This window comes from Psittacula echo (assembly GCF_963264785.1).
Source record: "Psittacula echo genome assembly, chromosome: 1".
NCBI lineage: Eukaryota > Metazoa > Chordata > Aves > Psittaciformes > Psittacidae > Psittacula > Psittacula echo.
In genome coordinates this window covers 48,963,726-48,978,404 of record NC_137735.1, presented here as the reverse complement: position 1 = coordinate 48,978,404, position 14,679 = coordinate 48,963,726, and the positions used below count along the sequence as shown (strand labels likewise).

At 52.1% G+C, this 14,679-nt stretch overlaps 2 protein-coding genes across 6 annotated transcripts in view; one reads left to right on the top strand and one right to left on the bottom strand.

Moving 5' to 3' along the window:
* TNKS (tankyrase) overlaps positions 1 to 4,175 on the bottom strand; it is a 138,311-nt gene extending 134,136 nt beyond the window's left edge. For all 5 annotated transcript variants that reach the window (XR_013957750.1, XR_013957751.1, XM_080626479.1 and 2 more), the window contains exon 1: positions 3,662 to 4,175. Coding sequence is in view for 3 of the 5 variants with exons in the window: in XM_080626479.1 (XP_080482605.1) it covers positions 3,662 to 4,160 (499 nt within the window). In the remaining 2 variants the exon portion in view is untranslated. The remainder of the gene's footprint in view (positions 1 to 3,661) is intronic.
* Positions 4,176 to 10,232: 6,057 nt separating this feature from the next.
* MFHAS1 (multifunctional ROCO family signaling regulator 1) overlaps positions 10,233 to 14,679 on the top strand; it is a gene marked incomplete at both ends in the record, with an annotated part of 29,367 nt that continues 24,920 nt past the window's right edge. The window contains one exon of the mRNA XM_080620942.1: positions 10,233 to 13,401. Within this exon, the coding sequence (XP_080477068.1) occupies positions 10,233 to 13,401 (3,169 nt within the window). The remainder of the gene's footprint in view (positions 13,402 to 14,679) is intronic.

Here is a 14,679-nt window from a genome sequence, read left to right as displayed (position 1 = left end):
CTCACACAACACAGTTTGAAGAAGAGAACCATTAACAAAACACAGGATACTCCAGCGAAGAGAGTGGAAAATACAAGAGGAAGCAAGTTACTTTTAATACAAATTAACAGTCCAATTATTTAGTAAACTCCTTCTATTATAACATGCAGAAACTGGGTCTTGCTCAAATAGTTGCTGAGCTACAAACTGCAGGAAGAGTACTTAGAGAAGTATTATATACAAAGAGGGTAAGTGTATAACTCTTTCCTAGATATCTGCTTTTGGCCACCAGTATGGCTAAAGCCTTTAGCCAAACATACCTTTGTTTGTGCCGAGCAGAGCTGCTTTTTTAATTTTTTTTTCATAGTTATAAGCAAGCTAGTTTTCATTGGGGAAAAAAAATGTTAAAGCTCTGAATACTTGAAGACCTCCACTTAATTTCTTCTTTGTATTTTGAAGTCATTCAATCACTTTCAGGCCTTTAGAATCCTCTTCTTGGGTGCCGAGGGACAACATCCAAAGCCTGCACTGATGCCAGGGACCCAAACAACCCAGAATCCACGCAGTTGTTGAGATGCTACTGAGCTTTCCTCTTTCGAAACGCATGTACCTCTATAGAAGAATATCTCAAATCACTTGCAAAGGAAGAGCTGAACACCACACATCCTGAAACACACTCAGAATTTCAAGAGACTCTGCTAGAATAACAGTCCAGTTGGAGGATGAGAGGAAAATAATTCTTTGTTCAACGTCTTCCTGCTCGCAAAAGAGGTCTCTATGACCCCGATATGACCTCACTATTAATTTTTGCCTTATTAATAGCTAACCAAAGCAGGTCAGATTTATGCAGCACACTAGCTGACATTCCAGAGTTGAAAAACCAACTCCCCTTCATTCAAATCAATTGAAAATTCACATATCTCAGAAAAAGAAAAAATCTGGGCAACACTTGCTTCCACTTAATGTGACCATGCACATTTCATTTAAAATTGGATAATGGACAAATTACTCAAACTTCTAGAAAGATTCAGATCTATCCCCAGCTTTTTAAATAATTGATTACAGGGATTTCAGTTCTCACCTCATCCACAGCTTATGTACGAGCTAAGGATTCTGAATGCTTTCAGAAGTCACCCCTTCTACCTTACTTCTGCCATGAGAAAGGAGATAAAGGTGATTTTGAAACTAGAAACCTCACAAAGCTTAAGGAAACATGAACTTAGTGCTTTTTACAAGAAACTAGAGTTAGGGAAGCTGTCCTTCCCTGTTACAGTAAAAGTAACTGCCTGGCACTGCTGTCAAAAAGGACATCTGAGAAAACCAGACTGAGCAAGCAGAAGTCAAGTACTCAGGGGAAAAAAAAATCCAACCAAAACAAACAACAAAACAAAATCCAGCTACCCCCAGAATTGGGAAATGAAGAAGAAATTAAAAGAATTATTCCTCTACCACAGATGACAAGCTCAGAAGCTAAACACTCTCTCTTGTTATTTAAGAGTTTAGCACCCCAAGGTTTGAAAGCAGCAGTTTAAAACACTGCATATTGCAGTATCCAACCCTTGTGCCTTGAGTTAAGGCCATACAATGCACACTTAGGTATGGCTAATAAAAAATGAGCTATTATCCACAACACAGCTTCATATATACAGCAGACTCCTACAAGCAAGCAAGTTTTATTTCTCCTTTCGCCCACAAAGGAGAAGATCAAATCAACACACTTTATCACTGGCAGATACATACTGCCTAAGATCAGCTGCATCCAAACAATGTGCTTACAGGCCATTTCAAAACACAGGACCCCAAGAACTCTGCACTAAGAAATCTGTCTAATGCTATTACAGGTCAAACCCATTTGCACCAGACATACTGCAGTGATTTGAGATAAAGTCTGTATGGTAGCTAAGAAACATCTGTCAATCTAGAAAAACAGACGAATTTATTAGCTATAAGAACTTCATCTGCTGTTTTCCACGTGCTACAAGGAAGCACCTTGCACTGCTATTACTGTAACATCTTACTGACATTATCAACTTTCAAAGTCTTATCCCCCTTAAGAAAGTTTTGTCCATTACTTCTCTAATCAAAGTAGAAGTTACCACCACAGCTTCAGCACTACAGTTTGTACTAGCACAGAAGTTCTCAGAGTTTAAGGGGAAGCAGCAAGGTCTAATTTTAAGTCTGAACCCAAAAACAAGCAGAAAATACTCAAGATGAGCCTTCCAAAACATTAAGAACTTCATGCTCACACATGCAATTGTACCAGCATTATGTTCCAGGGTTCATTAAAACGAAGTCCATCTCCGTATCCCAGAAAGTAACTGTGCATCCACCTGCTTTATGCTTTACTGTTATGCTTTACTGGTAGAGCTCAGGGATCAGAGAATGAAAAGGAAATAGCCCAGGACTATAAGTTCCCCTAGGGGCACTGTGAAATGCCGACTGTACTTTGAAAATGAAAACAAGTTCATACAATCTCAGACAGTATTATCTGACTGAAAAACTGAACACAACTATCCAGAGATCCAGGCAACACTGTGCCACAAAATACTCATTTTTATGATTGATTTCAATAACAGTGCTTTAGAGCCATACACCCGCATTTAACTATTGACCACTCAAAAGAGTCTTGTTAGTTATCTTAGTTTATGTGTACCACTGCTAAAGCTCAGACAAGATCCGTGTCCTTTACGACATAAGGTCTGGTCCCGTAACACTGTGGCTCACGTCAGAAAGCCCTCAGCCTGACCACAGCTCTAGGAATTGTGCAAGTCCTGAGTTAAAGGTAGTGACTTCAAGCAGTTTCCTCATTTTACTTTTAATATGAGCTTCATGTACCCTGTGCCCACAGTGAAGACCACATCCTGTACAAAACATTCTCTTTATGGACTACACTAACCTGTAATAGCTATGTTTGCTAGAAGGTATTGTTTACTTCCTGTTAGTGTAAATAGGTTGTTTAAATGTAATGTAAACTCCCTATTTACTGCTTTTATGACATTATTTCTGATCACAGTGACATCCCATCTCTGCACTAAGAGGCATATTCTCTCTTGGGCACATCTGTAACTTCTACTAAGTACTGCTGTTCCACTTCACCTCTCTTCCCAGCCAACTCAAACTACGAGTGATGCAGAGATCCAGCAGCAGCTATGCCCAAATAAAAGGAAAACAGTTATAAAGTACAAGGCATCAGCTTTGGCTCCTAACAAATCTATATCCCTCACTACGGTCCCCGACTTTCAAAAACTACTACAACACATGTGACTTCAAGCCAACTCTGTCCTGAACTCCAGTTTCTCACTTCCTAAGCACACATGCACAAGTTTGCAGCAGCATATGTGTCAAACACAGAGAAAAGGTCTATACAGTCTCCCGTACACCTCCACGATCTCCTCTCCCACTTGTTTTTCCACTTTATGAGGGGAAAACAAGATTTAACTGCCGCCTCCCCACAATCTGCAATGAAAGACTGTCGGGAAACTGTGCTCACACTTCCTCTCAGCTTAAGTTCTCCCGACACACCGAGATGCTGGAGGGCCCCTCCACGGAGCTAGGGATGCTACTCCTTAGGAGCCAGGTCGGGAGCTGCACCCTTCCCTGTCCCGACACACTCGCTGTCACTGCCCTCTTGGGAACGCGAAGCCGGACGCGACCCAGCCCCCCCCCCGGTCCCAGTACCCACCCGCTGCGAAGTGGAGCGGCGTGGACTTGCGTCCCGCCATGTCCTTGGCATTCACGTTGCCCGTGTCCACCAGGCGCTTCACGCGCGTCACGTCCCCATTGCGGCAGGCCTCCAGCAGCTCGCGGAAGGCCCCGCTCGCCGCGCCCGGGCCCGCCGCCTCGGGACTCTCCGCCGCCGGGCTCGACGCAACGGACGACGATGCAGACGAGGAAGAGGACGAGGAGGAACTGCTGGAGCTGGTGCCCGAGCCCGGCGGGCCCGGGGCGGCGGCGGCGCCCGCCTCCTCCGAGCACTCCGGGGCCGGAGGCCGCTCGGTGTCAGGGGGAGCCTCGCCTTCGGGGCCGGCCAGGCTGTGGCGCTGCGCGGCGGGGGTGAGATCGGCCGGCGCCAGGCTGGGGCTGCGCGGCGGCGAGGAGGCGGCCGGAGGCGAGGCCGGCCCAGGCGGCGGCGGGGGGTGATGATGGTGATGGTGGTGCTGAGAGCGACGCGGCGCCGCCATCTTCCCCCTCCTCCGCTGCCCCGCCGCCCCCCCTCCCGGCCCCCGTCACTGCGGCAACGGCGGCAGTCCCCGCCCGCGCTTCCGCCAGCACATGGCCAATCTCAACGCGCGGCGCCCGGACGTGACGCCCCCCACGTGACGGAGGGGCGCGGCCTCACCGGGACACGCCCCACGGCGGGGCAGCGAATCTGGCCTGCCCCCTGGTGGCTGCTGCGTGCGGCGGGCCGGGGCGAGGAGGGCGGAGCCTTGCTCGGTGTCCGCCCTGCCTGGAGCCGAGTCCCAGCTGCGGCCGCCGGTGCAGGGAGGAGGGGAGCGGGAAGGGAGCGCCGGGCCGGCAGCGCCCCAAGCTTGACCCAGCCCCGGAAGGGAGCGCGGGGGGCAGCGTTCCTCTCCCCTGGGGAGCCCGCTGTCGCGACTGGCAAGCGGCAGCTTCCTCTGCCTCCATGCCTGGAGGGTGGCACCAGCCGGCTTGGTCACGCCAAGGGCTGTGAGTTTAGCCCAACCCTAGGCCAGGAGCTCACCCCGGTTCCCCTCATGCGATCCTCCCGCAGTATGGTGTCCTGTCCATGCAGCTGCTCTCTCAAAGCCACCAAACGATGGCGTTGATAGAGATCAAGCTGATAGAGAAACCTAAGTGAAGTCTGACAGTTCTTCACAAGTTGGTTAGCTAAGCTGGAAGGCTCATTCATTGAAGGGAGGAAAGCAGCTTTGGGTTAACCCTGTTCTCGAGGGCAAGGCAGCCACATGCAGCAAATGGCAGAGAGAGGCAAGTAAGGAGCTCCATCCGCATCAGAAACAGCGACGTGCAGAGGAGTGGGCAGCAAGGCACATGGTGGCTGTCGGTGCTGAGAGTGAGACAGAGAAGTCCAGGGACGTTGGGGACCCAAAGAGTCTGTGAGTCCCTCTGTGGATGGGACAGATAGATCTGAACTGTGTGGGAATAAACAGAAGCATTTAACTAAGGAATTTGGTTTGGATTTGAAAAGCAGCGGGGTGATAAGAACAAAGTGCTTCTGGCTTACTGGTATCTAGGGAGGATATAAACACCAATAACGGATAAACTGTGTAAGTCGGAAAGCTCCAGTAACTGTCACCAAGAGACAAGGTTCACTTACCTTAGCTTTAATCTGTGAGCACAAGGGAGATTCCATTGACAGGAATATCCACAGCAACAATTCCTGGAAGATTTCCAGTACACCAGGTCCTGGGGCTGCCAGCACTGGTGGGGATGAGGAAACTGATGAGGAATTTCTGTTAAGGGACAGAATATGGCTAATGCCAGCCAACTTGTACTGGCAAACGGTTCTGCTTTAGTTGTCTGGCAGGGCAAGAGATTTGGGAAGTGTTTGTGTAGCAATGTGTGATGTGCTGAAGAAATGCTGGGCAGATCTAATGCTGGGGGCACAGAAAACCATGACTGGTGGAGCAGTAAACGAAGATCCATCCAAATGTGCTGGCTCAGTCCTTCTTCATGCCATGGCTTTGAAGCCATGGGCCTTGATCAGGCACTGAGAGAGCTCAGCAAGACTTCCCTGACACCTGAGTCCAAATAGCTGCTGCTTCTCAGTCTTTTTTCAATTGAAAACTCCCAAAAGGACTACCAAGAAGGTAGCTTTAGACTGGACATAAGAAAGAATTTTTTAACAATGAGGGTGGTGAGGCACTGGCACAAGTTGCCCAGAGAATCTGTGGCTGCCCCATCCCTGGTAGTGTTCAAGGCCAGGTTGGAGTGGCCTTTAGGCAACCTGGTCAAGTGGAAGGTGTACCTGCCCATGGCAGGGGATTTGGACCTAGATGATCTTTGATGGTCCCTTCAAACCCAAACCTTTCTGTGATTATGTGAAAGCTGTGTCTGGGAAGGAACAAGTGAAAGGATTAGGATTCATGGTATGAGACCTGCCCATGGGAAAGTGGGGCCTGGACCTGAGTTTCACAGGGTGTAATGTCCAGCAGTTCTGGCAGTGCATCTCCACTTCAGACCCCAACCTTTGGGTGGGGGTCCTTATCGCATTGCAGCCCCCAGTTTTGCCAAGCCTCCACCTTCCTGCCCCACATGTACAGCAGCACTGCTTCCCTTCGGATAGATGTGGCAAGCAGCAGTGCTGTCTACCCCAGTCCCTCTCTTTCCCCCGCCCAAAGCATGGCCAGGATCCCTTCAGGTGCTGCTATCACCATTTGTACATGGCTTGGTGTGCCTTGGGGTAGGTTCATATAATTCCTGCAGAAACAGTAAGCAAAACAGTGTGGGGAATTAAGTTCTGGGCAACATTTCTTCATCCTTACAGGATTTCTACTTGAGGAGGAAGATGGGGAGTAGTGTTCAGTCAACCCATTCCTTGTTCCAAGGCCTGCCACTGAAACACGGCTTCTTCAATTGCTGCCAAAGCAGGAACCTGGGGTTTTACCATCTGTCTGGTGGTGTGGAAGGCAAGCACCCTCCCAAGGGGATGCCAGCCTTGCTCAGTGCTGATGCCAGAGCCCATGCACTTCGCAGCGGCCACAGTGCTCCCCATATCCACTTGCCTCAGTGGCTTCATGCTTCTGTTGAGCTGATTTAGGTTCACATTGTGTCACAAGTGGCTGATTACATTTGCAACTCTTGTCCTGCAAAGCCCAGAGCCAGGCTCTAAAATGTCTTTGATAACTCAGTGTCTTTTACCTGACCCAGGAGAGAAGTGCTTTAGATAGAAATCTTATTAATGATGCAGTTGCAAGGCTCAGTGAAGTGGAGGCGTCTCAGACTTCAGCTGAATAATTAAATGCCATCAATAAGACTTTACAGGGCCACTATTTAAAATTAATAACTTCAAATGCAATTCTGGCATATAATAGAACCCAGTGGAATGGATTGCTGGCAATTTTACAGCCACCTGCCTCTCAGCCCCAGCTGATGACAGCTAGGAGAGGGGCTGAATATGTTTCTGAATATGTTTGAGCTCCGACAAATAGGAAATGGCTCCAAAACCAGCATCCATCCAGAATGCCAGTGCTCATATTTAATGGAGTTCTAGGATGTTGATGAGTAAATCAAGAGGAAGTAAGGAAGTCCTGTTTGGAAAACCACATCTCCTCTGCCTAAGCAGATGGGAGGACAAGGGATCATTTAGGTCTGTAACAAAAGCTGTATTTTCTGAGAAACAAAATCTTCCGTTTCCCCAGAAAGTATCTATCTTGCTCACAACTGGCAGGTTTAACCATGGTGAATGTGCTTAAGAAGTCAAGAGACCCATCCCTGGCTATTTGAAGTTACAGATTTGCACACCTGTGCAAATATACAGTAGGATAAAATGTAAGGTCCACGGGGAAGCACTAGAGCTTTCCTCCTTGGACAGCCTCTGAGCAGCACTGGGGACATTTCTGTGGAGCATGGTTTTTCTAGCTTAGCTGCATTTACCATCTACAGGAGCTCATCAAAGTTTGACTATGTGTTACGTGACTTCTCTCCCCCTCCTCGTTACCTTGGAGAGGCATTCAGCTCCTGCTGCTTTGCGTATTTTGTAATAGGGGTTTTGACAGTCAAAACTTCCCCTGCTCAGGCCAGCTCCTCCCTGGCTGTCCTTGCATGCTGTCAGAAAGATGTGTTTAATACAGGCCATGACCTCTAACAGTGGGTAAACAGAGATAAGTGCTTCTCTTCCTGGTATTTTTCATCTGTCTGAGTCAAGCAGCTGCTTGAAGTGTCCCCAGTGGAGGGATTTGTCCAGTTGTCCTGTGGGAAGCAAAAGGATAGCAGAGTAGCAGCCTTGCAAGTTACACTTGCTGCAGATCACAGAGCAACAGACAGCCTGCCCTGGCTTCAGAGAGGATCTGTAGTGCTCATGGGCATCATGGGGTAGGTGATCCCCAATAACAGTGCTGCTTTCTCTGCCTTCATCTGCACAAGGGAGGAAGAAAATCAGCTGCAAATTTGATGGTGGGGTCAATTTTCCCTGCAGAGAGCTTTTCTTTCTAGAAACATCATCTTGATTGAAAAACTTGACTTTGATAGCGACAGGCTGAGTGGTTTTGCATATAGAGGGCTGGAAATGAAGCCATCAACCTGGCGTCACAAGAGCAATTGGGCAAGAGGGTGGGAGAAGAGAATTACTCTTTCCCCAGGAGGAATTAAATGTGCTGCTTTTGAAGTGGGGAAGGACAGTCCTCTTTTCTGCATGTGAAGAAGAGCTGTTTCCCAAGTGATGTGCAGGAAAAGAAAAGACACAAAATCTGGGTTAGCCCAAATAAAAGAGGTACTGACCCAATCCAGGGATGCTCTGAAAATAAATGAGTGCAAGACTGGAAACTAGCTCTAGATGGGCACAATTTAGCAGCTATCTATAACCTGATTCCAGGGGCAGGATCTGACGCCAGCCACACAGGAAGGATGGGAAGTTTTATCCCCAGGTTTAGTCCCCCTCAGCAGGGCCTGCTGTATCATAAGTATTCCTGCATACCTGTTCCCCGCAAGCCTGAGTCATGGTCCTAGAGCCAAATCATGGGCCCAGATCCCAAGATTGCCTTTGCTAGTTTTGGGCAGCTCCTGAACCCTGCTTGTGGCTGGGTCATGTAGTCATGCTTTCTCCCAGGCCCCTGTCCTTCCTGATCCTTCGCATCCTTTGTTTGGCTTCACCAGCCAACACTGCTATTTTTTTCCCTACCCAGGGTGACCTCATGCTCAGTGAGGCATTTAGCAGGATCCTGGTGAAGGTTTGTTAGGACTCAGAGGGCCTAAAAAGATGATTTTCTCTTGTCTGTTACTGATGGAAAAGACGGCAACTGCACCTGAGCCTTTGTGATCTGTAGTTTTAGAAAGCAGTAAATTAAACAATTTAGTGCGGTGACTATGGCTCCACATTGGGTCAGTTCAGCTCCTCTCCAAATATGAGCATGGTTAGATGCACAGGGCCATCCAAAAGAGAAGGCATTGTTCTTGAGAGTGCTCTCCATAATAAGAAAGATAATAAAAGCTGTGAAACTGGTCGCCCTGTGCATCACTTCCCATTTCAAATTGTTTTCTTTCTCTTTGTAGCTCTGAAGTGATAACTTGCAGCATGCTGTAACAGTAGCTGTTATGCCACGGTGAGAGCAAGCAACCCTCCTCAAGCCCCCAGAGCACTCAGTATTCAGTGCTATACAAAGACAGTGATACTTTTAAACCTTTTGCCACAGCGCATTGCTGGCATTTGTAAAGGGTAGGGTCACACAGCCCAAGAGATGGGAGTGTTCACAGGCTGCCTCGCAGCCCTGCTATAAAACGGCTCCGTTTCCCCCTGCAGCAGTGGTGGAAATTTCCAGGCATATTTCTGATCCCTAGGAGCAAAGCTTGACTGAGGCTCCTGAAGAAGGCAGTGTTCAGGATCTGGCCAGATGTGTGCAGCAGAGGAAACAAAGCACGGCAGGAAGGTGGCAGAGTTGCTCTGACTAACCGGAGGGTCACGGGCTTTTCACGCTTTCCGACACGGAACATGAAAAGGAAGGTTAACGTCTCGGTTTCTTGCAGGGCTGGGTGAAAGAAAGAACAGCCTTCGCCTGCTGCAGAAATGACGCGAGGCAATGCAGCAGCTTCCTCTCACACATCCCGCAGAGAGCCAAAGGGCAGGATGAGCCTAGGGGATATTGTCACACACCGGGGGCCCGGGGAAGCGCTTGCACAGCTGCTGCCTCCCCACCGCGGGCACCAGAGGGGGGCCCCTCCCTCTGGCCGTGCAGACAGGGCTAACGGCTTAAGCCGCGGGCTGGGAGACTCAGGACCGTTCCTGCCCCGGGGGAGTGGCCCGGGCCCGGCGGGCGGGGGTTTCCAGTCAAGCCAGGCCGGGTCGAGGCGGGGTATCCCGGCGCGGGGGGCGGTGCTGGCGGGGCCGGTTGTCTCCGCAAGCGGCGCGGGGCGGGCCGTGCCCGGGTCCCGCCCTTGGTGGGGCGGTTGCAGCATCGGCGGCTACGGCTACGTGCGCGGGGCGCCGCGGCGGGTAGTACCGGTTCGGAGCTGCGGGGAGCTCCGAGCCCGCCGCGGCAGTGGCGGCCGCGCCCATGGCGAGCAGCAGCGGCGGCGGCGGCAGGTAGGGTCGGGCGGGGCGGGGGCCCGCTCCCCCGGCCATGGCGCACACGGAGACCCCGAAGGCGGTGCAGCTGTGGCGCGACGCCGCCCTTCGCGCACGGAAGCTGCGGGGCGGCCCCGGCGAGCCCGAGCCGGACGCGGGGCCGCCGGGGGGGCCGCCAGCGCCCCCCGCCGTGCCCCGCCGCCCGACCCCGGCGGCTGCCCTGGGGGAGCTGGAGGCGCTGAACCTGAGCGGGCGGGGGCTGGAGGAGCTGCCTGAGGAGGTGGGCGCCGCCCTGAGCGGGCTGCGGGTGCTGAGCTTGCGGCGTAACCGGCTGGGCCGCCTGCCCGCCGCCGCCCTCCGCCACCTGGGCCGCCTGGCCGAGCTCGACCTCAGCCACAACCGGCTGCGGGGCTTGGGGGACGGCGGGGCGCTGGCAGAGTTGCGGGGCCTGCGCAAGCTCAGCCTCAGCCACAACGAGCTGGGCGCCGAGGGCCCGGGCCTGCCTCCCCGCCTCGCCGAGCTGGGCCGCCTCGAGGAGCTTGACCTCAGCTTCAACCGCCTATGCCGCCTGCCCGAGGGCCTGGGCCGTCTGCAGCACCTCCGCACCCTCGACGTCGACCACAACCTGCTGCCCTGCTTCCCCGCCCCGCTGCTAGAGCTGACTGCCCTGGAGGAGCTCGACTGCTCTGGCAACCGCCACCTCGGGGCCCTGCCCGAGGGCATCGCTGCCCTCCGCCGCCTCAAGATCCTCTGGCTGAGTGGCACGGGGCTGGCGGCCCTGCCCGAGGGCCTCTGCCAGCTGAGTGCCCTCGAGAGCCTCATGCTGGACGGCAACCGGCTGCAGGCACTGCCCGCTGGCTTCGGCAGCCTGCAGCGGCTCAAGATGCTGAACCTCTCCTCCAATCTGCTGGGGGAGTTCCCTGCTGCCATCTTGGCTCTCCCCAGCCTAGAGGAGCTCTACCTGAGCCGCAACCAGCTCACCCTGCTGCCTCCTGGTCTTTGTCAGCTCCACCAGCTCCGCACACTCTGGCTGGACAATAACCGCATTCGCTACCTGCCCGACTCCATCGTGCTCCTCCACAGCCTGGAGGAGCTGGTCCTGCAAGGCAATCAGATTGCCATCCTCCCTGAGGGCTTCGGGCAGCTTTCCCGAGTCACCCTGTGGAAGATCAAAGACAACCCCCTCATCCAGCCCCCCTATGAGGTGTGCATGAAAGGCATCCCCTACATTGCAGCGTACCAGCAGGAGCTGGCTCACTCTCAGCCTGCCGTCAAACCCCGCCTCAAGCTGGTCCTTATGGGCCTAAAAGATGCAGGAAAGACCTTGCTGAGACGATGCCTCATGGAGGAGGATGGGCAGAGGGAGGATGTGGGAAGTCTGGAAGCAGGGAGCACCCAGCCCAGGGGGTGCCCTGGGCAGCAGGACAATGGAACATTGCCAGTTGGGTGTTGCCCCTTCCTGGAGCCTCAGGGTGCTTCCTCAGCAGGGGTACCTGCCATGCAGCAGCTGGAACATCTCCCAGTTGAGCGACAGGACATCCCTTCTCACATGCCGGTTCACCGAGTGAAAGGGGAAATACCGTGCCCTGCAGCATCGGTGCCACTCAGTGCCCCCCAACTACCATCAAGACTGGGGCTGTCAGGAGGCAGCAAGGGCATTGAGGTGATGGACTGGACAGCAGATGCAGAGAGGGGCCTGACATTCATTGTGTATGAGCTGGCGGGGGACCCTAGCTATGATGTTATCCAGTCTTTCTTCCTGTCTCCCGGAGCCCTGTATGTGCTGGTGGTGAATTTGAGTGCCTACATCCCTCAGCACTTTTACCCCTCTGTAGGCTATTTCTTACACTGGCTTGGTTCCAAGGTGCCCCATGCGGTGGTGTGCATGGTGGGAACCCATGCTGACCTCTGTGCAGAGCGGGAGTTGGAAGAGAAGTGCCTGGACATCCATCACCAGATTGCTCAGCAGGAGAAGAGGGATGCTGAGGGACTCCAGAGCTTGGTCCAGCAGGTGGATGAGGCTCTGGGACAGGACTTTGACCTGCGCTGCTCCAGTCCGCACGCTGCCTTTTACGGGGTCTCGGACAAGAACTTGCGGCGGAAGAAAGCCCAGTTTCAGTACCTGCTCACCCACCGCCCGCAGATCCTCTCTCCAGTGCTGCCTTTCAGCTGCCGGGACCGCTGCCAGGTGCATCGCCTGCGGGACAAGCTCCTCTCGGTGGCTGAGCACCGGGATATCTTCCCAAACCTGCACCGCGTGTTGCCCAAGTCGTGGCAAGTGCTGGAGGAGCTGCACTTCCAGCCACAAGCTCAGCAACTGTGGCTTAGCTGGTGGGACTCTGCCCGGTTGGGCTTGCAGGCAGGCCTGACAGAGGATCGACTCCAGAGTGCACTGTCCTACCTGCACGAGAGTGGGAAGCTCCTCTACTTTGAGGAGCACCTCACCTTGCGGGAGTATGTGTTCCATAACCTGCCACGGCTCATTGACATCCTCAACGTCTTCTGCCAGCGGGATGCTGCCGTGCTGCTCCAAAAACTGCTCAGCGACACCCAGGTAGATGAACTGAAGGCCACTCAGCTCCATCATTACGTGGAGGGTTTCTTGCTGCACGGCCTCCTGCCTGCCCATGTTATCCGTCTCCTTCTTAAGCCCCATATCCAGAGCCGGGAGGATCTGCAGCTCATCCTGGAGCTGCTGGAGAAGATGGGTCTCTGTTACTGTGTCAACAAACCCAAATGCAAGCCGTTAAATGGGGCGGCCGCTTGGTACAAGTTTCCCTGCTACGTGAAAAACGAGGTGCCCCATGCAGAGGCATGGATCAACGGCGCCAGTCTGAGCGGACAGTCCTTCGTGGTCGAGCAGCTGCAGATAGAATATAGCTTTCCATTCATTTTCCCACCCGGCTTGTTTGCACGCTACAGTGTCCAGATTAACAGCCACGTGGTTCAGCGGTCAGATGGCAAATACCAGATCTATGCCTACCGGGGAAAGGTGCCTGTGGTGGTGAGTTACCGGCCTGCCAGGGGAGCTCTGCAGCCAGATACTCTATCTATTGCTAGTCATGCATCCCTACCAAATATCTGGACAGCCTGGCAAGCTATTACCCCTTTAGTGGAAGAACTGAATGTCCTGCTCCAGGAATGGCCGGGCCTGTACTACACTGTGCACGTCCTCTGTTCAAAGTGCCTTAAAAGAGGGTCACCCAACCCACACACTTTTCCAGGTAAGGCAGAGCCCAGCTTGCCTTCCAGCCCTCCTGGGGCTTTGTCCCTTGTAGAAGAAAGTCTTACCATGTTGGTCTCAGCTCTATCTCTTTTCTTTTTCTCTTTTTCTTTTCCTTTGCTCTAACTCCCTTCCTTGGTGACTTGAGTCATGGGAGAAAATATTAGGGTAGCTCCAAGGAGACAGGCTTAAAATAACCCTATTCTGAGACTGGGGGGATGTTACATGCCGTTTGTCCGTGCCTTTTCTCTCTGCTTTTTGGGGTTTGGCCCTGGACATTTGCAGTGCCATTGTTGAAAGGACCCTGGTCTGTCTTTCTCCTTGTTTGGATTTGTTTGAATAGCACTGTGGGGTTTTTTTTGTCCTAATTCTCTTTACCCTGCAGCTCCCACTTCTTTGGGGCTATTTGTAAACATAGATAGGGATGCTTAAAGGACTGCAGGTATTCCCTTCTTCCCCCTTCAATCCTTCACCCCTAAACCTGTGCTGCTGCAGCCTCTCTGAATGCAGAAAAGCTCCTGCTGGAAGACAATGGGTGTGTTGGTCTCCATAGCCCAGTGTAAAATGCCTTTTCTCGTATCTGAGTCCTGTCTCTAGCAGGAAGCTTTCCTCCCTGAAGAGAGAGGGATACTCCATGTTCTTTGTTTAAGTGTCTCACCTAGAAGGGATTCCCAGAGTACACCTTCTGGAGCTATTCTTAAGAGCAATTATTTTCCTTCCTCTGTTCCCTTCATCTAACAAAAAAAGCATAGTCTCTGTCCTCTGGAGTGTGACTAGTCGTGGTGCTTTTTAAAGCTTGATTTTACTGCTGGTGTTTTCCAGCAGTATCTGGTTTACTTTGTGTATATGCAGGTACTGCTTCCTAACCAGTGACCTCCCTGCACCCACTCTGGGGTGTGGGAGGGCCATAGGAAATGTGCTCCATTGTGTAGGTCTGCATGGACTCAAAACACTCTGAACTGCAAGCAGTGCTCTAGAAATGTGCATTTTCTTTACACAAACACACACATACGCCTATGTTAGAAGTATGTTGGAACATTCTTTATTTACGGGTAGCCTGAAACTGGAGGGGAACTAGAGTGTGATTTGGATTAAAACAAGTAGTGGTGCTGTATTGGTTCGTAGGCAAATGTGAATTGTAAGGTGTGTTTTGGGGGTTGGCTTTTTGTTTGTTTTATTGTTGCTGTTTTGGGGGGGATTTGTTCAGTTTGTTTTGGGTTTTTTATCTGAGAGTAAGAAGATGCTGTTTCCTCCTCAACCTGCATCCTGGCTCCGTCAA